The sequence below is a fragment of the Cygnus olor genome, chromosome 8 (assembly GCF_009769625.2).
Source record: "Cygnus olor isolate bCygOlo1 chromosome 8, bCygOlo1.pri.v2, whole genome shotgun sequence".
NCBI lineage: Eukaryota > Metazoa > Chordata > Aves > Anseriformes > Anatidae > Cygnus > Cygnus olor.
Window position 1 is genome coordinate 25,012,915 of NC_049176.1, and position 23,138 is coordinate 25,036,052.

General features: G+C 39.0%; 1 protein-coding gene across 7 annotated transcripts in view; it reads right to left on the reverse strand.

The window, feature by feature from the left end:
- Positions 1-14,397: 14,397 nt before the first annotated feature.
- The window catches only part of BEND5 (BEN domain containing 5), a 586,011-nt gene continuing 577,270 nt past the window's right edge, over positions 14,398-23,138 (reverse strand). For all 7 annotated transcript variants that reach the window (XM_040564872.1, XM_040564871.1, XM_040564873.1 and 4 more), the window contains 2 exons: positions 18,513-18,726; positions 14,398-14,592 (listed from right to left, as the gene is read on the reverse strand). In XM_040564872.1, the coding sequence (XP_040420806.1) occupies positions 14,432-14,592; positions 18,513-18,726 (375 nt within the window). In that variant the 3' untranslated portion in view covers positions 14,398-14,431. The remainder of the gene's footprint in view (positions 14,593-18,512; positions 18,727-23,138) is intronic.

Consider the following 23,138-nt stretch of genomic DNA (forward strand, 5'->3'; position numbering starts at 1 on the left):
CTTTTGGCTCTGATTCAAAGCAGCGCGCTCCACGAGGCAGCGACCATCCGCTCCATCAATGCGAGCAGAGCACTTACAGCAGCCAGGTCCTGGTCCAGGACCGGGGTTGCTAAGCAATATGGAAATACAAATAATAAACGAATAACAGCCACCTGCAAAAGATTACATGCTGAATTGTACCTTACCATGAAAGCTTATGTTTCAGACTTCATCTCATTTGGATTCAAATTTGCTGAAATTAAATTTTAAAAGATGGAATGATTATTGTACAGAATGTTTTGAGATATGTAAACACTTTCTGTTCTATTACTGTGAATCACTTTAGAGTTTGTTTTTTTTTTCTTAAAGGCATTTAGAGCATGCAGCTCTGTGGAATACAATGGCTGCTTTGCTTGTTACAGCACAGACTTGAAACTGCTTACATACATTTTTCTGTCAGCATGTATTTGCGATTCCCATAGTTATTTAAAAGGTGACTGTTATTCCATGTACAAATGTGTTGTTAGCATGACTGATGTCAAAACAGTGTTTGCACTCCACATCAGAGAAGATTAAAAGCTGCTCATAAGAAATCCTCTTTACAATGCACAGCAATGTAAACACACCATACTAGGAAATCTCACGAAAGAAACTTCCCCTCAAGGCCACCTCAGATTTGCTCTGTCAGTCACTGCCGTGTCCCTTGGGAAGGCAGCCTCCTTCCCGGCACGCTTGGTCTATAACCCGCTGGCTGTAATGGTGCTGAGCGCAGCCCTGTGCTGAGGGCTGGCCTTCAGGCCGTGGCGGGGCTCACGCAACGCAAGGAGGACTAGGGAATGCAGCAAGGTCTTGAGCTTTCAGAGTAGATTGCATCCTTGGGATTTGACCCAGTCAGTTAAAAAGGAAATAAGTGCTTTTTTTGGAAGTGTGCTGCCCTAGCACCTGTGGACAAGGCCCCAGAAGCAGAGGCCTAGGCAGAAGAAGGGAAGATGGCCTGGTCCCCTGCCAGAGCTGTAGGCCGGTCCTCTGCTGGAGCCATGGAGCCACAGCAGTGCACCGGCCACACAGAAGGAAAGGGCCAGAGCCAGTGGCTGTGGTGGCATGACACCAGTTCCCAGCTCTGAACCAGCCAGATGAAAACAAGAGCAGCCATTTCAGTTGCAAATTACTACAACCTCATGAAACAACGTGCTGACAGGGTAAAATGGGAAAATCCCACAAACAAGACTAATTTGGGGTCATTCGGGTCTTGAGTGAAATTGTGGGAACTGGAATTCTTCACAAGCTCTATTTCTGCCTTTTTTTTTTTCCCCATGATATGCCGATAACACAACTCACTCTGACCCCGAGCATCCATCTCACCTCCAGCAGCACGCAAGCTCCTGTTCTCACCATGTGTCAGGAGCCACAGTAACCTTACATGTGTACATCTTCACAACCAAACCCTGAAGCAATTTGACTTCTCTCAGCTTGCAGAGAGGAAGCTTAAGCTTGCACTTCCTAAAAAGCTCTCATACACAGTTACACAAAGCTGTAATTTGTAAGCTGCAACGATTTAATTGCAAATTTCAAACTTCATCACCAGAAGATTATCCTGTCTAGGGTCAAACACTGTACTCAACCTTTCTGCATTACCAGGGCAGTCTTACCCTGTACCCAAAACAAACAGAAAAGCTAATCCCCCCCCCCCCCTTTTTTTTTTTTTTTGAGGTTCAAAACTTCGTAGCTGGCATGCTTTCTCCGCTGGTAGGCCTGGCTCAAAGGCAGGATGTTGGCTTTACAGGAAAGACAGGTAAAGCTGTGTACAAACCTTGAAGTAGCAACTTCTGTGGAAGCATGTATGCTCTGTATTCTGGAGAAATGAAGCAAGACAAGGTGGTGCTGAGGCAGCAGAATAATTATGCTAATCCAAACTACAAGGGAGGTACCATGTTGCACTGCCAGATGTGACTCTTAGTATTTATATTTTCATGAATGCACTCTGTGTACCTTGGTTCCTTAGGAGATTTCACTCTGCATTATCACTTAAGCTCACAATCACCCCCACACTTTGAGATTAATCTCCACAATAAACACCATGCTGACAAACAAAACTGTGGGCATCAGGGAGAACATGGATATATATATATAATTACACACACACATTTTTTTCAGAGTTATTAGAAATAAATGTATAAATAAATAATGGTGAAACTCATCCTGGTGTTGCAACAGTATCCAGGAAAATTTTATGTACGTGGTAGCCCAAGAAAGCATACCCATCAAAATATCAGTGGCTAAAATATCCAGGCTTCAGTTTGCAAAGCTACCCAAGAGTGGCTATGAAACTCAGTTCCCATTAAATTAATCTTCCAGATGGCTTTCCAGATCTCAGTCTCAAGCTTGCATTGACATATATCACATTTCCTAAAAGCCTTTGGATAGTCTCCTGATAAAAGGCATAGAGTGTTATATGACTTTCAGAGCACAGGATCCAGGATTATATCTTCAGTACTAATTTCTGACATAAGGTGACACTGAACCATTAACCAGCTCCCTACTTCTAAGCATTATCAGTCAGTTATTGCTCAGAAAACTACCTAATCTATCAGGACAGCCTGAAGCTCCATTAAATGTTTACAAATGGTTTTAGAATAGGTTAAAATCCTCATAAAAGCACAGGTAGTTTTCATATGAGCACTGGTTAAGCATACACCCTTGGCATGAGGAAGAAGGAGCATGCTAGAAACATCTACTAATGGCACCACACTGGAGGCCTTCAATGATGCAGCAGCAGAGATATAACAGATAGAAAGAAAAGATCCCTCAAGATGACTTTCAAGAATGGAATAATGGAGGTGAGATTAAGTTTGACAATCTAAATACAAGTTCCTACAGACTGATAGGGAGTCTGGCATACAGCATGAACCCAAAGGAAGGATAACAATCTCAGTAGAGTCATTGTTTACCACTAAATTAAAAGTCCTCAGCATGACAAAGCCATGAAAAGAGCAGGAGATATTTCTAGAGAAAAGTATTTCTAGAGTGATAATGTCACTGTATAAAGTACTATTACCACCCCAGATAAAATTCAGCACAAAACACCACTGATCAAGTAAGAGACAAGTACAGAAGAAGCTAAGATAAGCAGACGAATCAGTGAGCATATCTTCCAAGTGAAATTTAAAAGGCAGTTCACTCTAGCTAAGGTAGAGTGAATGTGACTTCTCATAATCTCTTCAAAGACAAAAACAACAACAACACATTTCTACGACTAGGTAGCAACATTTTCTCAAGAACAAATTCAAACTGGAAAGGGGGTTAAAACCAAGTCCTGAAGAATTATGTTCTAAGCTTATCTACCATTACATGGAGAAAGAGCAAATCAGGAACCCAAATTCAATAAAACCTTGGCAATTGACAGCTCTCTAGGTTTTGGGACAACCTATTTTAGCACAGCCAAACAGCTTCACTGTAAGAATTCATGGTGGAACAGACATTCTTGGAAAAGTGCTATACTTCCCACTGCCAAAATGAACAAGCTGATCTTATATTTTATGTTTCCTTTCCATAACAGACTGTAATATTTACATTAATTCACCCTAAATGTCATCGTTTTATTCCTCCATTAGGCTAAGCCTTCCAAATTAAATTGAATAATCTGATACAGAAATACACTTGCCTTTGATGTGACCTGAAGCAATGCAATCCAGACTAGAGCTGGAATTGTTACTTCACTGTTTATTCCCTCTCCCAAGGGAAAAACAAATATACATTATGATGTATGGATTTCTGATTTGGTAAGGTACTTGTACTCTAAGAAAAAATGAATCCTTCTCTGGATTTCATTGTATTAACACACTTTGTATCCCTAACACTCAAGACAACATTGACATTTTCTACCATCATCTTAATACAGAAAATTCATTTGTATCCTTCCACAGGCAAAAGAACTCTAGATTAATTTTAGGACACAAGAAAGTTTGGCACATAGCTTACAGCCTTGGGAGACAGTCAGGGATTTGCAGCAGCAGGACTTTCTGTCCTGAGCTCAGACTCCACTAACCAGTGCCGAGGGATTCATGGTTCTGCAAGGATGTAGGTCATGCCAGAGGGGACACACAGAGTCCTGCAGGAGCCTGGAGGCAATTAAAAGCAGTGATGCAGCTGAGCATCACCACAGGCAGTGAGAAGGAACTTCCCCTGAGATGGGAAATTGCAGTCAAGATCCATCTATTCATCTTCCATGTCTGACAAGAAAGGATGACTTGGTTATAAAGCCTTTCTGATGTAATGAGTTACTACTAGCAAAACTCTCAAAAGATGTCATGGGTTACTGAAATGTTGCTGAAGTATTTAATAAAGAGAAAACCCTGCAATAACAAATATGAATTCCTTTAATCATGCTTTTTAGACCGTATCTGGTTCTTCCAGTAATTCTGTTTGGGGCCCCTGACAGTACAAATAGATAACTCTCACATGCAGAGTACAGACAATACCAGAAAAGAGTTTGATTGTTAGTTAGCAACGAAAGATCCCAAACTTCTGCAGAACTGCCTAAATAGCCAAGATGCACAAAATTTACTGGAAGATTCTGAAAGAGGGGAAAAAAATCAGCCAAAGATGACCTCTCTTTGATTTCATAAACAGATGGGATCAAGTTAGCATTTCCCTTCCACTTGTCATGGGTTAGAGACCAGGGAGCAAATGGATACAACTGCTCAGGTCCCATCAGCAGAAAACAACTGCAGGTACATTCCTTGCCCAAGGAGAAGAAAATGCCAGGTAGCTTTACTGAGGAATGGGCTTGAGGAACTTCTCACACGTCACTGGCTAGAGAGAAGCCCATCTGTAAGCACAAGTACCAGACTCTACAGCCTGTATATCATTGAAATAATACAGTTGACTACCATCAGCTTTTATTTTAAACATATAAGGAGAGTCTTAAATGCTACAAACAGACATTGCAATGGTAGATAGAGCACAGAAGTACTGAAGATCCAAATGCGACCGGATTCAGAAAGATCCCAAAATTGCCTCAGCACTATTGCCACCTCTAGGGCAACCAGCTCGCGCTGTCACCTGTGGAGGTTGGCAGGGCACAGTGGCTCTCCTCTTGACTAGCAGCATTGCCCTTTTCTCCCTAGCAAAGCAGTGGAACTAGCTGAGCTGCCGTAGTGGATCAGCTGGATCCCACCATGGTTCAGACTATGAAGAGACAGCAAATTCCCTCCCCAAAGAGGGTGAAAAACTGGCAACATCTTGCACCACAAAGGTGAAATCTTTTGGGTACAGATTCTACCTGACCTCCAGAAGAGGAGATAGGATCAGTCAGATAAGCAGCGACCATGACAGCAACTTCTGCACCACCCATAACCCTGCAAAACATCACCAAGTCCTTGCCCAGAGTGGTTAATAACCGCAGCACTGGGGTGGGATCATTAGAGAATCAACTGGTTTTCATGCTCAGCATTTCAACACGCACTGGAACTGCTTTGATCTTATCCCTCCTGTCATTAAGCTTCTCGTTAGTTAAAACCTACACAGCCCCTCCCGGTCACATGGAAAAGGGCCATCCTTTAGTCACCCCCAGAGGGGCAGGAAGCCCACATTGGGCAGAACATTACGAGTCTTTTTTTTCTCTTGAGCTTGTCAGATGAGGGTCATCATTTGAACTTCACTGGCTCCGTGATGCTGTCCTGTCCATTCTTCATAAACAACACCTGGATGAACCAGTATGTGAACTTTGAATTGACAGAGGCATTCATTTCAAAATCAATAGGAATCACAAAAATATCAATAGGCATTTAAAAGCAAAACATTAATTACTTTTCAAAAGGTGCAGTACACAATTTTCCTGATGTCTTTACAATAGCAATAAGCTAATAATAAAAAAAAAAGTAACATTTATAAATGACTAAGTTAATTAACAGGGAATCTTTAGAGAGATGATGAAGGAAACTTAGAACTGTGTTTGATACTGTTCAAAATTCTCAAACAAAGGAAGGGACTTCTTAAAGAAGGATTAATTACAAGGGTTTTTTTTTTTGCATTACCTTGATAGAATTTGTGTTTACATATTTAAGTCTGTTTTGACCTTCAGAATTCTGGCAAAGACAATTTTTTATTAAACCATCTCAGTAGAGGAATTTAGCAGTTCCTCATCTCGTCCCTGAGGTTAACTGAGGATATTATATGTTTAGCAGGCAGAATCAAACAAAATATGTGCAAGTCCTACCTAAAGCAACCTTTAAATTATCAAAGTAGACACAGCAAGGGTCAAGGCATAGCAACTCTTCTCCTGGCAGGTCCAATTCCTGTATGGTGTTTTGGTTGGAGACTCCAGAATGAAATAATTCCAGTAAATGACTATGTCTCTCTCTAAGGATATCCTCCCTTCCTTTTGAACTTAAACATAACAGCATAATGATGACTCTTCACCTTTCTTTGGCAGTTCGTAGTTATGACCAAAAGAAATAAAAATCCAAACCTCTCTGTTGAAGACAGAATAAAATTAAATGACAGTAAGATGACTGCAGCCTCCCTTCTTTTTTTTATCATTTCACTGTCCTCTTTTTTTATGAAACACAGCTCACCTGTTGCTCTTTTTTCAGTCCCCACTGTCACCCCCCCGCCTGGCTCAGCAGAGCTCTGTTTCTCCCTACAGAGACAAATTAAGTCTGCCCCAAATTACAACTGGTGCATATAACATTCTAAAACAAAGTGTCACGTATCCTAAAACATGAGATAGTGTACATCAATTAAACCAAATACTGTATTTAAGAGACTATCAGCAACTCCTCTATAGACAGTACTTCCATGAAACTAAAATGAATCTGGGTAAGCATAAAGGAAAAATATTACAAAAATGAGCTGTCACTTAGGAGACCTGTAGCAGTGGAAGAGTGAAGACGCCGTTTATTGAGAAGAATTTCATGAGGCGGAGTAATACTGATTCAAGAGAATATTAACACAGACAAATCAAGAACCAGGAACTGGAAGCTAAGCCAGAAAAACTTGCACAGGAATAAGGCAGAAGTTGAGCAGCGAGGTAGCTACCCACTGGAATAAACTACTAAAGGAAAAGATGGATTTTACACTTAAATGTGTTTTCAAGGCTGCTTGTTGCGCCGAGCAGCATGCTGCAGTCCAGCTAATATTTCTCTTCAAAGGAGCAACTGAGTGAGGCTTTCTGATGGGGACCACACTATCTCATTGAATGACCCACCAGCAGACACCACAGCCTGCCTTTCTACCCATCTTCACACCTGTAACTGAACAGCTCAGGTGACACTTCCCAAGAACTGTCCTTAGATCACAGGATCCTGAAATTGCTCTTTCTTTCTGAAATCAACAGGTTGGATGCTTTTCATACAGTAAATGGAAAAAGCAAGTCCCAGGAGGCAATTTAAAGTCATAAATCAGTATAATCTGTCAAAGTGCCTAATGCTTTCCATTGCTCAGACTATGGAAATGACAACCCAAGTTCACAGGCAATGCTATTAGGTGGGAAACTTCCAGGCCACTGGAGAGCTTCTGTTTTGAGGACTGAACACTTGGGAAATACTACTAAAAGATTTATTTACAGGAAATTCCATCTCACCACTTTGAGGACACCATAGAAGTGTACAATTTTCTTTGCTGTGATCTCTGCTTTGGCACAGCAAGAAGAAAAAGAAAACGCTGCTGTGTGAAGTCCCTGAACTGTAAAGTCTGCGTACGGTGACAGGAAGAGCTCCAGATCTCCTGAGGAAACGATCTAGGTCTGTGTCACTTACCTCCAGGAATAAAAAGCAGGTATTTCACTTCAGAACCCTGCTGACAACTTGCAGGGTGTGCACTGTGAAACGGTTCTGTCCCTTACAGCAAGCACATAAGACCATCTCCCACTCACAAAAGTAACGAGTGGAAAAAGAAGACCAGGAAAACAGATAGGGCTGCCCAATATCAGAAAAATTATCGATTTGTGGATTTACATGGCACAGAGTTACACAGAATAGCGGCATACTATATCTGTAAACATACAACTGTGTAACTGCACGAGACAGAGGTCCCTAGCTGGAGAAGAAAGTGCTGATTACTCTACTTGTTAAAGGTTAAATTCCTGGCACGTAAGAGTGATTGGACTTTTTTAATTAATAAAACTTCTCACTGATTGAAACCTTAAATGCCAGTCAATCTGCTTGAAATTTTGCTATTTGGTTACTCACTTCATCTAAACAGCACATATTAATTCTCTGCAGGAAGGTAGAAAGCCTACGTGACTCCTCCACAACCTGCTCCTAGGCAGCCTGCACCACCACCAGCTAGGGTCTTCCTCCTCATTTGGCTGCTGCGGAGTGGATCTCAGTCTCCTTTTAAATTTAGGAAAGCCACAGAGTGGAAGTTGCACATATTTACCAATAAACAATCTTTCCCCCTTAGGGGAATATACCCAAAGAACAGCCATCCCCTATGTTGTCCTGCCTTGTTCTAGCACAGAGGGTGATCCCTTGCACTGTGCTGCACAGCAGAGGAGCTACAACATCACATTCACTCCTGCTTACTGCCAAATTTCTACATCCTCAAATGCTTATTTCTGTATGGATATACAGTGAAATGTAGAACTTACATGAGCGTACATTGGCCCTGGAAGGATGGAAGTACTTACAATGCAAAGAAACTATCAAGTGTGCATACTGGCAAACTGACAAACAATGCAGTAAAAATGTAAAATCCCACTTTCAGGAGTTTTTTTACTCATTTCATAACCTAAGACATTTTATAAAAATGGAAACACAGAACAGTAACTTTGAAGCAGGTGCTTTACCCCACCTGCCTCAAATCCTGCTTATTTCAAGAATTATTATTTACCAAGGATTCCCATAAACCCTACAGAGGACTCCATATGGAAAGGGAAGAACACAGCACATCTGGATCACAGACTCAAAATGCCCAAACGGACAACTTTCAACCACCAGTATGCTGACATCCCAAATTAAACACTGAGAAAAATGGATCCCATCAAACTTCTATTCTGCTAATACAAGAAAAATGGAAAACACATGGAAATAAAATTTATTTTTAACTAAACTGCAATTCAGTAAGATTATTTCTATAAACATTTGGGAAGACTTTACTATTTGACTGTAAAAGAAAGACTATGAAACTCTCCCATAAGGTTTTTCATTCATCTGAATCTCATGTGGAGGGGGCTGGTGCCAGCATGACATGGTGCTATGAAGACGCTCGGTCCTGCTATCCCAGTACACCCTTCACATTCATTCTGATTGAACCAAAGGGTGTTCACAGCCAATTCTTCTGATAATCAGTCCGTCCCAGGAAACCTACATCTTTCTCCACTCCAAAAGCATGGAACTATAAAAGATGCATGAATATCAGCAAGCATAATTTCTTTTCTTGTATTTCACAGGACTTTTAGCGATTATTATACTGCAACAAAAGCAAAGTCCCTTCCACTCTACCTCATTTTGGGTGTTCAGCAAACTTTCTGTGACTGAAAAATTTCAAATCACTAAAGATTAAAATTTAATATGAAGGTAAGTAGCCCAAAACATTGAAAATAAAACTAGTAGGAGTTTAGCTCCATTAAGGCTTTACTACCTATAAACAAGGAATGTAAAGTTGCTGTTCTGCAAAACTTGGAGAACATTTACCTCCTTAGTAGGAGGAAGTTTATTCCTTTCCTCCCAGACTCACTTTCACCTCTGCTCTGATCCAGCTGTAATGGAACTTCTGATGTCATAGGTGAGGTATTTCACGTTTACAATAAGCAACTGATGTCACAACCACGGGACTGATCTCACTCCGTGACTGAACAAGTGGGTATCTGACGCACAGAGTGAAAGTTATTGTTCAAACACAAACAGCAGAAATAATTGCAAAAGTAAAGCAAATGAACAGTCAAGTAAATTAATTCCTTTTTGAATTACTGTTCCTGTTTTAGAAGTCCAAATGATTCTCATTTCCTATTTAGAAAGCCTGAGGGGGTGAAAAAGTGTCCAAGATGGTGAAATTAAAAATTAGCTATTGAGCATGAAACATGCAATAATTGCACTTCATAGCATTTTTTTGCCTCAGTGTTGTATGAATCACTCCACAATCCCACACTGTTACGATGAAGAAAATGACACCAATAAAGTTTAAGCAATTGATGTTATGACTTCATCAATCCAAGACTAAAGGCATGCACATAATGACAAATATTTCTGAGAACACTGCGAAATTACCACCTCATTTTGAAGCGGAAATTTCATCTTTATATCTTTCTGAAGATTAGCCGTTCTCACACCAAAGATGGAATATTGAAATAATCCTCAGAATTGCTCCAGATGACACAACCTTGCTTTCCCTTCCAGAAACCAGGCAAGATTTGGGTTCTCAAGAGTAATGAATGCAGCTAACACACAGTAAGGCTACAGCTAATACAGCTGTCCTAATTCTGACATTTTCACTCCTTCCAGGTTCTGCATCAAGACGGTATTATTTTAGCAATGAACTGTACTTGGCTTTATTTTAACAAAAGTCTACAAACTCTGGAAGTGTGAAGCTGAATTCTCTACAATTTCACTAAAACCAAATAAAGTTCAATTTATTGCTACTTAAAACTTCCAAGAGAACAATAATCTACTCTTAAGACAACAAAGCAGCAGCGCAGTAATCTATCAGATACAACAACAAAGGTGCAGCACACAGAAGTTACTTCCCGCACGGAGATCGTGTCTTCTTTTCACAGTCACGCTCAACAGCTACCCAAATGCAACCTCAAATTCCTTCCACTGATAGCTAAACTTCAACGTGACTAAATAAATAAGAACATTAGCCTGGCTGTATTAAAAAAAAATAAAAATAAAAATATAACCAAAGCACCACCTCCCCTTCTACCTCTTTGAAGCATCACCAAATCCAAGCCTGTTCCAGCTGATCCTGATGATTTTTTTTCTCTCTTCAATAAATACTAGCTCTTTCTTTTCTAATTGAGTGGCAAGGCATCTTGACTGAGGTATTAAAATCTCTGTTAGGACTTTTTCCTTTAATATAATAGCTCATTTACCTTATAAAATCATTAGTGGAAAATAAAGCCCTTTTGTTAACTCTAATCTTGCTTCCTTGCAAGAGTGCCAGAGGCTTTTTAGTATGGATCAGGTCATGAATATTACAAACTGCAGCAGCAATGTGTGGCAACAAAGAACGCAGATTATTCGTAAAATAGTAATACCTTCTTTCTTTTTTGATGGAAAAAAAAGGAAAAAAAGAAACAGTATCCATTGATCTGGACAAAAAGCCAGTTCCTCTTAAATCAGTGTTTTCCTGATAACAACAAAATCCAGGTTTACAGCATGAAGTAATAGCAGAGCACAAACCTTAAAATGATGAACCAGGAGTACTACAGGCTGTGATATGTCCTATTTCATGCCAAAAAATCTGGCCTGTTTCACGTGAAGTACAGATATAAAGTTAGTAGGTAGTATTCTTGCTTAACGTCTCCTAGTAGACTCATGGCAAATACATTAGGAACAAAGAAAAACTATGTACAGGCAGGCACAATTCCCAAAGAATGAATGCACCAACAAGAACAGTATTGGTCAGAAATGCAATATAAAACAGTAAAATGAAATCCACAGCTAATTTATCAATCGGTACTTCAATTCATAAAAGCACACCCCCTTAAAATGTGTATTTTTCCTTGGGTAATGCTGGAACACATGACAACTGCAGCCTATTTGCCTACTGGAAACAGACACACAGGGAAAGACTTCTACAGTCTTTATATGGGTTCATGGGGAGAGAAAAGACAAGCGAGAACTAAATTTAAGTGCAAAGATGTTATTCATACACACCTGCTACCCATTGAAGAGCCCTCCACAATTGCTTTACAACTAGCGAAAGCTTATTTCCAGAAATCCAAACATTTACTTCAAGTTAAATACAATAAAGAGGTATTACCTTTATCATGTCCTGTTCCCTTACTGTAACTGAACAGAACTTCAGGTGATGCTCACATTAAACTTCAGTTGCCCAATCCAAAGGAATTAGCCCTACAACACTGCACACTGTAGGGAAGTGAATCTTTCTGTCCTACCCCAATACTCCAGCTCAACTCTGCCAAAAATTGCCTGCTGGACCTAGGGTGATAGAAACAAACAAAGGCTTCCAAGATACCTTCCTCAAAGACGACACTGACATTTTTCAGCAATATGCAGCATTAATATCTGATGGGGCAAGTCTGTCAAGAAGAACCTTGGAAAGACGATGTTGGCTTTACAGACAAATCTCCGAATTTGGGGGGCAGGCTGGAATCCTCACTCTAATTAAATTCTAATCTGCTTTTTCCAGGTTTTATAAAACGCTGTCTCAAATAGGCTTATCTCCTAAGAAGTGCGGCATGATCTTTTCATTAAAGATGTTACAATGAAAACACATTAGCACTAAAGGCATAAACTGAGGAAATTATGGACATTTTCCCCCCAAAGTAGTGGATTTTCCTAATATCACTTTAAAAAAAACAACATTGTACAATCACAAGTCCGCTTGAAAAGTGGGAGCTTGATGTTTAAGTGTTTTTCCAATGTTATCTCCATTTTGTTCTTTAATTAATAAAAGGATACATGCACTGACATTATAAACACTAATTTGCTATTTAGCATCCCAAATTAGGAAGCATAAACATTTATGCACTTCATTAAACACTACCTAAGAACACTTTGAGATTAACAGGAGACAAGCTACGCTGTTAAAAGCAATTTCAGAATAAGCATAAGCCACTGTAAGGACACTCCTCCTCTCCTCAACCCTCGCTACAAATTCCCCCTGGCTCTGTCCTGTTGGCATAAGCCCTTACGAAATGAACCTTGCAAATGGTGCAATCTGAGAGCCTTGTGTAAAATCACAAGTGCCATTTTAAGGGATGAGGCTGGAATGCAGGGCCATGGGCAGAGAAAGCGGGGCGTACTCTTTTGGCAGCATGATGCACTTGGATTGGCTTATTGGCTTAAGCCTATCACAAAATTGCACCTTAGAAAGCATGAAACAAATGCTTATGCCCTAAATTAAGACATCATTTAAGCACGTAGTGTGCAGGAATAGACGACTGGCTGCTTTCCCCAGCTCTCCTGAAGCAGGCACTGCAATTCCCACGCCACCTCCTCCCCTCGCAGCACCCCGGCCCTTGAAGGAACCCTCGCTTTGCTCCCTTTCCATTATCTGCACACACAGGACATTGCAACAGGCTTAACGTCAGGTTTGCCAGCGCTAAAGGAAGGCGATAAGAAACGGCAAGTGTCTCAAAGCTACAGGAAGCAGATTGCAGTGGTAGGAAGAAATAAACGCTGATGCTCACCGACAGACGAGCTGAAAGGTAGATAATCACATCTCTGTGTGTAAAATAAATGGAAGGTTAACTAAAATCACAAATGTAACAAAACCTCAAGACTCATCAGAACAGGTCCTAAGTTATATCTACAAATCTTTTTCTCAAAATCCTTCATGAAAACAAGAAACAAGAGTTAAGGCTATTTACTTTCAATTACTGACAGTAAGATATAATTCAGACACAACAAATTATTCCTTATGTCTTTGTGTTGCATGTCTAACTTCAATGTTAAATGCTTTTTTTTTTATTTCTAATTCAAGTTTATGCTAAAAGTATCTGTTGTTGAATTACAGATTCAAGGGGCAATGGTACTAGATTTTCTGGTATACATAATTTTGCCATAGTGTAGCAATCTTTAAATCTTTTAAAAATACAAATATTATTTCAAAAACAGTAACACAGACATAGTTAAGAGCTTTGTACCATAACCAGAAATCTGGAAGGTGCCTTGGTGCCTGAAAAAGAAATGTTCTTATATATATATATATTTAAAATAAATTATTGTGATTTTACAACTTATAGCTTTGGATATTTTGCAACTATGATGGCAATAGTGATCTAACTGCAAGATAGTAAGTGAAGAAGCAGCATTCTTTCTGTGTTTTTGACCAAATATATTGTTAGAGAATGAGACAAATATTTATAAAAACAAACGATTAAAATTTCAGTTCAGAAAAAACACTCTGTAAAATACAATAAAATCCTTTTCAATAGCAAAGTGGATTTTTACAGTTCTACCTTTTGAACAGATTTTTACTGCAGCCTAGATTCACTAACTCCAGTAAAACAAAATGTAGGCAAAATGGGTTTGTGTTTGCAGAATTACAACCTATATACAGAACTGCAGGTTACATACTGCAGCTGACTGGAAAAAACTCTGAAAATTCACCATTTCATTGTGAGTGGACTTACAATCTATCTCACATTATTTAAAAGCAGATTACACTATAGTAAGGCTTTTAACAAAATTGCTCAAAAAATGAATCAGTTATAGAATGAGTAACGTTTCAGGGCAGCTTCTCCCATTAGCAAAAATGCCACACAAATTAAAAAAAAACAACACTTATGTAAAACACTAAGATTTTATTAAAAATCCAAAATTTATTGCAAATTGAACTTTGCACTTTCCCTCCTTTCTTCATTTTTACATGACTTATTGATATCCATGATTTTTTCACAGATGTACTTGTTGACTTTGGAGAGTCTCTGTGCAATTTCGGTTTCATCCACAGTTTCTTGTGCTATTCTATCATACAAACATTCTGGGGAGAAAAAAAAGAAAAGAGCCATTAGTCTATTTTTAGAAAAAAATATAGCCCTGTTTTGGGCTAACTACTCGAGAGACAACACTGAGTAAGCACTGTGTATATTTGTTGCAAGACAACCGCAGCATTCATTGATTCACTGGCTATTTTGTTAAAGATTTTTCACCAGGGTTGAATCTGTGGCATGACAAACTTTCAGTTATGCTGTGACTGCATTAAGAAGTTTTCTATACAGAAACAAAGCTAACTCCAACCTTATACAATTTCAGTGTTGCCTGCCTAACTCTTGTATTTGTCTGTATCTCCACAGCAGATTTAGAATCTTCTCCCACATGAATGGTCTCACCAGACCTGTTGTTATTTACAGGTCCCTGTGAATCACTTCTATCATCACACCTTCAAGACAGTCAGTAAATGATAATGCTAGACAAGCAGTAACCAGTAGGGAGAAGGAATTTATTGATTTATTATTATTTAAATCTGTACAACATAAATTAACGTTTGCATCTTTATTGTATGCCCTGTCCCTGGGCATACTTTGAACTTTGCTTTTAGTAGTAGATTATTCAGGGTGAGAGCCATCTTCTCACAGATTTGCACAATGCACTTTGTGGACTCAACTGTAATACAACAAGCGAGTAACAGTAATAACTGCAAAGCAATGAGGACAATGAGAGTAGGGACAACTCTATTCCACGGTGTCAGTAGTTTCGTGACAGGACTCAGCACAGGTTACTGAAACTGATGCAACACACTAGAATCCTCAGAGACAAGCAGGTTTTGCTTTTTGGTTTCATAACCAGAACAACGCATTTTGTTGTGTAGGCTACTAGTAACAAACAGCTTCCCAGACTGATTAAACAAACTCTGTTCTGCTTTGCCTAGTAATCTATTCCAGTAGCCATTTATTGCTTCATATACAGAAAGCCACAGAGATTATCACTTCATTAACATGGTTTATAACATTTCTAATGCATCACATTAAAAGTTATGAAAATTAAGTACTATGCATGCTTTGTAGTTCATTTTGAAACCTCTCAGAAGTTTTATAAAGGCTGTTTTGTGTTAACAAGGTTTATAGCAGTGCTCATGCATCACACTTCTTATAATTTCTTTATTACATACTATACAGTAGAGAGTTTTTAAAGAACCTAGAGATATCAGACACATGAAGAGCTTATGTTATCACTCAAAAATCTATTTTAAATACGTTATTCTGTGCCCACCAATGAGAACATCTAAAACAATGTGAATTTTATGTTTTAAGACATACACTGAATATAAAATAAAACTATTCACCATGCAGCCCGATAGCTGAAATGCTAATTATCACTAAACTACAATTTGAAATACGAAACTAAGAAATATGAAATAAGAAGAGGCATGTCACTGAGAACCTGAAGACATCCAGCATGTTTGTAGGACGTAAACTTGTATTTCAGCAATCTCAGGAATACTGCCAAAAGGTTGCAGCAGATACACCTACTAAGGTGAACTTCCAGTAAAATAACAGTTACAGCCACAATGTCAAGCAAATAATTACTTGACAGAACTTACACACCAGCTGTGATTCTTAAAGTCAGTATGACCCAGATAGATCCATGACTAAAGGTTATCACAGTTCTTTCTCTTTCATTTCTATAAGGGGCTGCAGAAATAGTAATTTAGTAGTCACATATAGATGCTGGCTCAGGGGCTCCAAAGAGTGATTCGGGGGTTCTGCTTCTTTGTCTTTTGATTATAGAGAAGCATAGAGATACCCCTTCTTATTTCTGACTTAACCAAAATTCCAAGTAGACATCAAAGACTAACGAGGACCTAAACTTCTCTGTGCGATGCCTGACCAAGTCAATGGCCAACTAGCTTCCTCACATTTCACCATTTGTCCACTTGCTACTCATTTTTTTTGTTTTTCTTCTTCTTTATTTCTCCATAACATAACTTCTCATTTGATTACTTTCAGCTTTCCAGTAGACACTGTTGACATCATAACCTGCTAACATTTACACAAATGAAAAGGACACAACGATGTGGAAAACCATGTTTGTACACTGCCCAGTACCGCTGATACAGGAATTGTCTGCTGCCACCTAAAAATACTGGCCATGCAGTTTAACTGGCTCATGAGGAGATTGTGCAGTCTTGAGTCCAACAAAAAAGGAGTCAAAGACAAGGTGAAAAAAACACTGAAAAGAAGAACATGGGAAACCAGTGAGTAGAACAGTAGAATTTGAATGTGGGTCGAGGCAGGAAGCAGAAGTATGACAGAAAACAGAAAACTGAGGAGATGGGGAAGAGCTGGATTGCTGGAGTGTGTGAAGGTAAGGAAGAGCACAAAGAGAAGGGCTCCATCTGCCTCTCACCATGTGCCTGCTGGAGTGCACTCCCAAACTCTCTGTAGTCAAAACAAGATGAGTTAGAAGAAAGCTAGCATTTAAGCAGTGTAAGCAACACAGACTGGCCCTAACTGAAGTAAAAGAGCAAATTCTCGCATAAGCAACCTTGCCAGCAGCACTGAGAAGCAACAGCCTCCAGCTGGGAAACTTGAAAGCTCTTTGCAATGAACAATCATCCCTTTTTACTGTGGGTTTGTAAGAGTGCATCTGTATACTGGGTGACCAATCCTCTTTTCCATTAGAAGCTGACAAGGGTAGCCACAGCCACAGAGTGGATTCCTTACGCAGCCAGTACATCACTGCTTTACATGTTAGGATTGTACCAAAAGATCCTAGCCAGAACTAGAAAATCAGTATGGAACAGCTTGCATTTCCATATTTATTCTTGAAACAGATTAGTGGGGGGAAAAAACAAACCTCTTTTATTCATTTCTTACAGAGTAAGAAAGACAACAGTAGGAAGATCAGCTTCCAACTTTTCCCCACAAGACATAGACAAAGACACATGCACAAACTCAAAGAGGAATTGTATTGCTTACTTCCAAAACATGATACTTGCAAGGCAGATTAGAAGTGCTCTTAAAAGAGTTCATAGTTAAGAACACAGTGACTAAGAACAGGAAATACAGGAAAAACGAAGCTCAAGCAAATTGCAGAAGAAATTTTAATAGGGAGATTTCTTTCAGCCCTACTGCAATCGAGTCTGGACACAAAACCTAAAAATCTAATTTAGGTATTTATTCCATGAGGAACTGACTCAGTTCTAACTTAAAAAGAAGCCTAAAATACCAAGAGAGACAGAAATGAATGTGAAACACAAGCATGATGATACGAAAGGACTGAAATTCACTATTCATTTTAAATATAGGAGAAGGCCTGCTCTCTCTAGGTACTACATGCATGGACTCAGGCTTGCAGTTACTAAAAGTGTCATTGCAATTTTTCCTGCCAGATAGGTCACTGATTTACACTTCCTGTTCAAATTCTAATTCATGCGCAACATTTAATTTTTACTATTTATAGTTTCTCCACTTAAGAGCACAAAACTATTCTTTCTCAGCTTTGAAGGCATGCATATTTTTATAGTCACAGCTATAATGGTTTCTGTGCCTCATGTCAGAGTTGGTTACATTCTGGATGGAAGAATGTGCTAAAGCTACTCTCAGGCTTGTTAAAAGCAATTACGTGCATTTAAAAGATCATTATGTTACAAACGAATTCCAGAACAACATGGTATTCTCCAAGATTAGAGTCCTGTCCTGCAAGCGGTTCAGAGTGATGATCTTCTAGAACCTTACTGAAGTCAATGTAAAACTCTTCAACTGTGAAGGCCTGCACTGTGTGCAGCTATTGCAATGTGTCTGATTTTTCCTGGATAAGTATGCTCCTGACAATGCAATAGCAATTTTAATTACAGCTTTTAATCAGTTAATTTTACATGAGCTGAGATGAAGCATCTTTCAACTCAGTGATTAATGGTTAAACTCCAAAGCAGGAAGCAAAAGTTTTCAAATAACCTACCTCTGACAATGCTTAATTTGTGAGGTGAGAGAGGTGGCTTGGGAACGGCATCTTTCTTTTTTTTGGTTGCAACTCCTGTGACACTTCTGTTCTTGAGAACATCTGTTCCCCAAATCATAACCGCTAGATTTTTTGTATACTTTGAATCTCCTTGTGTTACTTGCAGCTGGTGCCATTTCTCCTCATCTACCCAAATTCCACTGCCAAGATGGACCTAGAAGGTAGTAATAATAACAACTTATCTATGGTATGTAGCACACAACAGTCTCCACGTGCTGTAGGAACATTAATATTAGGTACTATAACAACAGTAATTAGGGCTAAACAAATTCATTTAGCCTGATTCTGAAACTTCTCCAACTTTCTGGGTCAGGGATTTCCTCCTCCTTTTTGTTCCCCCTCAGTTCTTCTTACTCTACCATTTTTATTACTATTACTGTTTTTACCCCCCTCCCCTCCCCAAGCCTATCTCCTGAAAGACTGTGGTTAGAAAGAGAACTAGAAGAAGGAAACTGTAAACACATCCAGTATTATTATAAAGATATGCACAGCATATAAACCAAGCAGTTGCACCAGCTTAATGCAGGAGCAAGATAAAAAACATTTTCTTTAACATGAAAGCTTCTCTGTGGCTGAAAAGGACCCAAAGCATATTTTGGAGGCAGTAGAAAGGGAAATATTTCCTAAGCCATATCCTGTACCTGTTGGCAAAATTCAGCCTGATTGTTTAAAGTAACTAGATGGGCAGGAGGGATTTTGAGAGCTCCAATTTCAGCATAAATCAAGAGACTTTGGAAGTTTTGTGGGACTCAAATTCTATCACAAAGTTTGCCTGTCATAAGCAGGTGAGTACTGTTTTGTGGTAAAGGCAATGACCCACTGCTGCAACATCATAAATTTTCCATTATCCAGACAACACGAAGCAGAGATATTTCATTACAGTAATAAAGCAGGATAATATGGGTACTGAAAAAGGCAGCATAAAGCCACTACAGTCTCCAAAAGGCAGCTAGGCAGGTGCTTGAGACTAGTTTTGCTTATTAGCCTTGTTCAGCATTGACTGTGCTGGGTTAACACCCACAGAACCACCCAGTATCTCTACCCCAAACTTCCCAGTGCTCTGGACTTCAGCTGAATGCAGGATGAGAACTTGAGCCCTGTCCTTAGGCTGACACTGAGTACATTTGAGCTGATAAACCTCCTGATAACCAGGCCACTGTCAAGCAACAGCAAGGAAAACGACTCCGCCAATAATCAGCATGGATCTGTTGTAAGCACAGCCAGTAAGTCTGACTGGATCCAAATGCTGGCCCTGTGCAGAACCACAGATAACGTCTGTCCCTTGCACATCTATGCTCTTAACTCCTGGAGTACACCGCAGACACCTGCACTGTCTGCACACAGCAAGCCTTGTTCACATGGTGATGGGCGTCACTCTGTTGGACCCACGCTTGCTCGGCACCCATGACAAGATAAGGCATGACCTAGCTATTCTGATCACTGATAAGAGTTCACTGCACTGGAAAAGATCATACAACCTGCTGTCAGATAATTCTGCAGAAGTGGAAAATACCCAAAATATGTATCGATAGGATTTTTATATCTAATATTCAGGTTTCATAAAATCTGATCAAATGGAGGTTCTTTCTGTAACACTAACTCTTTAATAAAAGCTTACTTCCACCCCATCATTTAAAACCAATCCTGTGAACACAATTCTACAGCAACAACTGTATTAGGAGACCCTGTTGGGCTTAACTGGTTTGTTCTTCTTAGTTTTTTGTGGGTTTACTCCTTTCATATAGTGTTATGAAACTGTCTCCTCCTCATACAGATCTGAACACTATCACATAAGTCCCATTAAACTCACTGAAAACTGGGCAAAACTACTGTTAAATTTTATATAGCCATAATTTTACAGCCCGCATTTACGCACACTTCCATTTTCGTTTAAATTGGAACCTGTCTTAATTATTATTGCAGATGTAGCCTCAAGAAACATTTTATTATTACAGCATCCTTCAAAAGCAACTAGCTGTTTAAAAGCTTAAATAGAAAAATATGAATGGTTTGGCTACAACCTATGTTGTTAAAAATAAAAAATTCAAAAATTCCTCAAAGTATAAAACCATAAATCAAGCTGCCTCTCCTGCAGAAACTTCTATACTAAGAGGATTTTAGGAAGCTTTTCACAAATCCACATGGTATTTATATTTTGTAACAGACAGAAATGGAACTAGTAATAAGCACAACACGAACACCTTTTTTTCCTCTGTTGTCAAGCCTCTCCATAATTGCTTTAGGAAAATTCACACTTTTTTTTTGTGCCGTCTACATATTTTGTGAGACACCTTTGTTCAGAGTGTGCAGTCTGTGTTCGGAAAACAGACACCTTACAGGTATAATTCAGCTATTTCTGTTTTAATATGGAAAGTTATCTGTAAAAACAAACATAACAGTTACTTAGAAAATAGCAGATTAGGAACGTTGTGATGCTAAACTTTGGATTTCTGTATTAAATTAGTTGTAGAAACTGCTCTATTTGATCAAAAATCTGACTCCCCTCTGCCAAGGTAAGAGTTTGTCTTTGCTACAGATTGTTTAGTCTTTTAAATTAATAAATTATTCATTAGCTTTAAGTTATTTGAAACAAAAAATAAAGCTACAGCAAATATTTTCAATACTTATGTTGTAGACAGATCATCTCTTCTTTGAACATACTTCACTTATTAAAAAAAAAGTGATCCCTGATATGAAACACCTATGGTAACAGCAAGTACGTGACAGACAGTCACAGACACAGAAATCTTACGTCTCCTTTTTTCTATTTCTAGCAGTGTTACAGCAAGGAATTTAATCTGTCCATGTCTCAGTTTACCTCTCTGTCAAACAGGCTTGGTACTGTTTCCTATTACTCCCAAAGCTATGGGAAGCTTACCGCACTGATTCAGAACTCATTTCTTCCTTGCTGGAATAGATGCCCCATGGGCCAGACCCTTGGCTTGATGAAATCAATGGGAACTTTGCCCCTGATTTCAGCAACTGCAGGATCAACCTCTAAGCACAGTGCAACAAAAACAGCAGCAAATTGAAAGCAATGCTCGCCATTGTAACTGTGCTAACAAGTGCAACGTATTTAAATGTATCTTAGAAGTTGGACTTTCTTTTTTCACAATGAATGCCATCGGCTCTTGTTCAGTAACTCTGTTGTCCCTCTGGAGGGGAAAGATTTATCTGCTTGGAAAGAATCCTGCTAAGATCAAATCCAATGCCACAAAGGGTAGGAGTTCTAAAAAAGTATTTCCCCTATTCTAGGGGTGTATGTCAATAAAGGTGTAATGAAAAAAAAAAGGCATAAATCAGGAAAACTGAAAAAAATTCTCCCCAACACTATAAATACGTTATTAAGTTCATATTTCTGATCTGGCTGAAACCCCAATAAATAGGTAAACATTAGAATTACCCCCAAAACTACAGAAGCGAAGTTACACAGAGATTAGTATCTGTAGAGAGAGAGAAAGCTTCAGCAGCATAAATGCCAAGAGATTGGCAGATGAAATGAAGGTGCAGAAAAAGCTGCGTATGAATACTAAAGGACGTGCCCTAGCTTACAAACCTTAAGGAGAAAAAAAGCAAAGTAAACCAAACTGTCACAGTAATATATACTATGTTTTCATTAGCAATCATATGCACAAAAAAAAAAAAAGCAAATGATGTATGTTAAATATATTAGGCAAGAAAAGCTATCTAAACCAAATACCTGTCAAACTGCCAAAATTATACCATTTGTCATATACATTTTGTCCTCGACAATTACGTTGAATCATCTTTAGGAAAGACAGGCACTTGTGCAGTCAATCTCCTAATGCAGATCTGAAAACGTAGTATTTCATGCTATTCCATCACTAAATTCAGCTCCGTGTCAAGGCTGAAATGGACATTTCCTTCTAAAGGGTTCTCAGATTATGGTACTGAATGCATACGTATCCTAATAGACAGGATCTGCATAGACAATTCTTAAGGACATATGGTTTTGCAAAAGAAATATAATGTTAATTTAATCATAATGGCAACAGCCATAAAAGCAGGCCTCTGTGGATGAGCAGATAATGTCTTAAACATGCTGAAGTCTGAAAAACTATCAGTCAGGTGCTGGCACACTGCACCTAGACGGTATTTCATCAACTTTATAAAAGCATCTGGAAAATAAAACTACTTCAGCTCAACTCAATGGCAATGCTCCCACCATATCCAAGGGCATCCATTTTCATCCCGGAGTTCATAATTAGCTGTTGTACTTCAACCAAAGCATGAAGGTTTCTCTGCAGTATGAGTACCACTCACTAACAATATTAAAGACCTTTTGAGAAAAAAGGTATTTCTGTTAAACAGACTAACGTAACTTTACAATGTGCGTTACCAACTTTGGTATATATTCAATGGATTTACGTATGTCACCAGCTGAAGACTATGCAAAAACATGCTAGTGCATGCATACTTAATCATCATATCCCTTGTGTTGCATAGCATTAAGTGCTCTCATCACTGAGCATAATTTTCAGTGCTGTTAATATTTGTGTAATTCCTTCATTTTTCTCAGCATAACAGTGTACCTTCACAAAAACT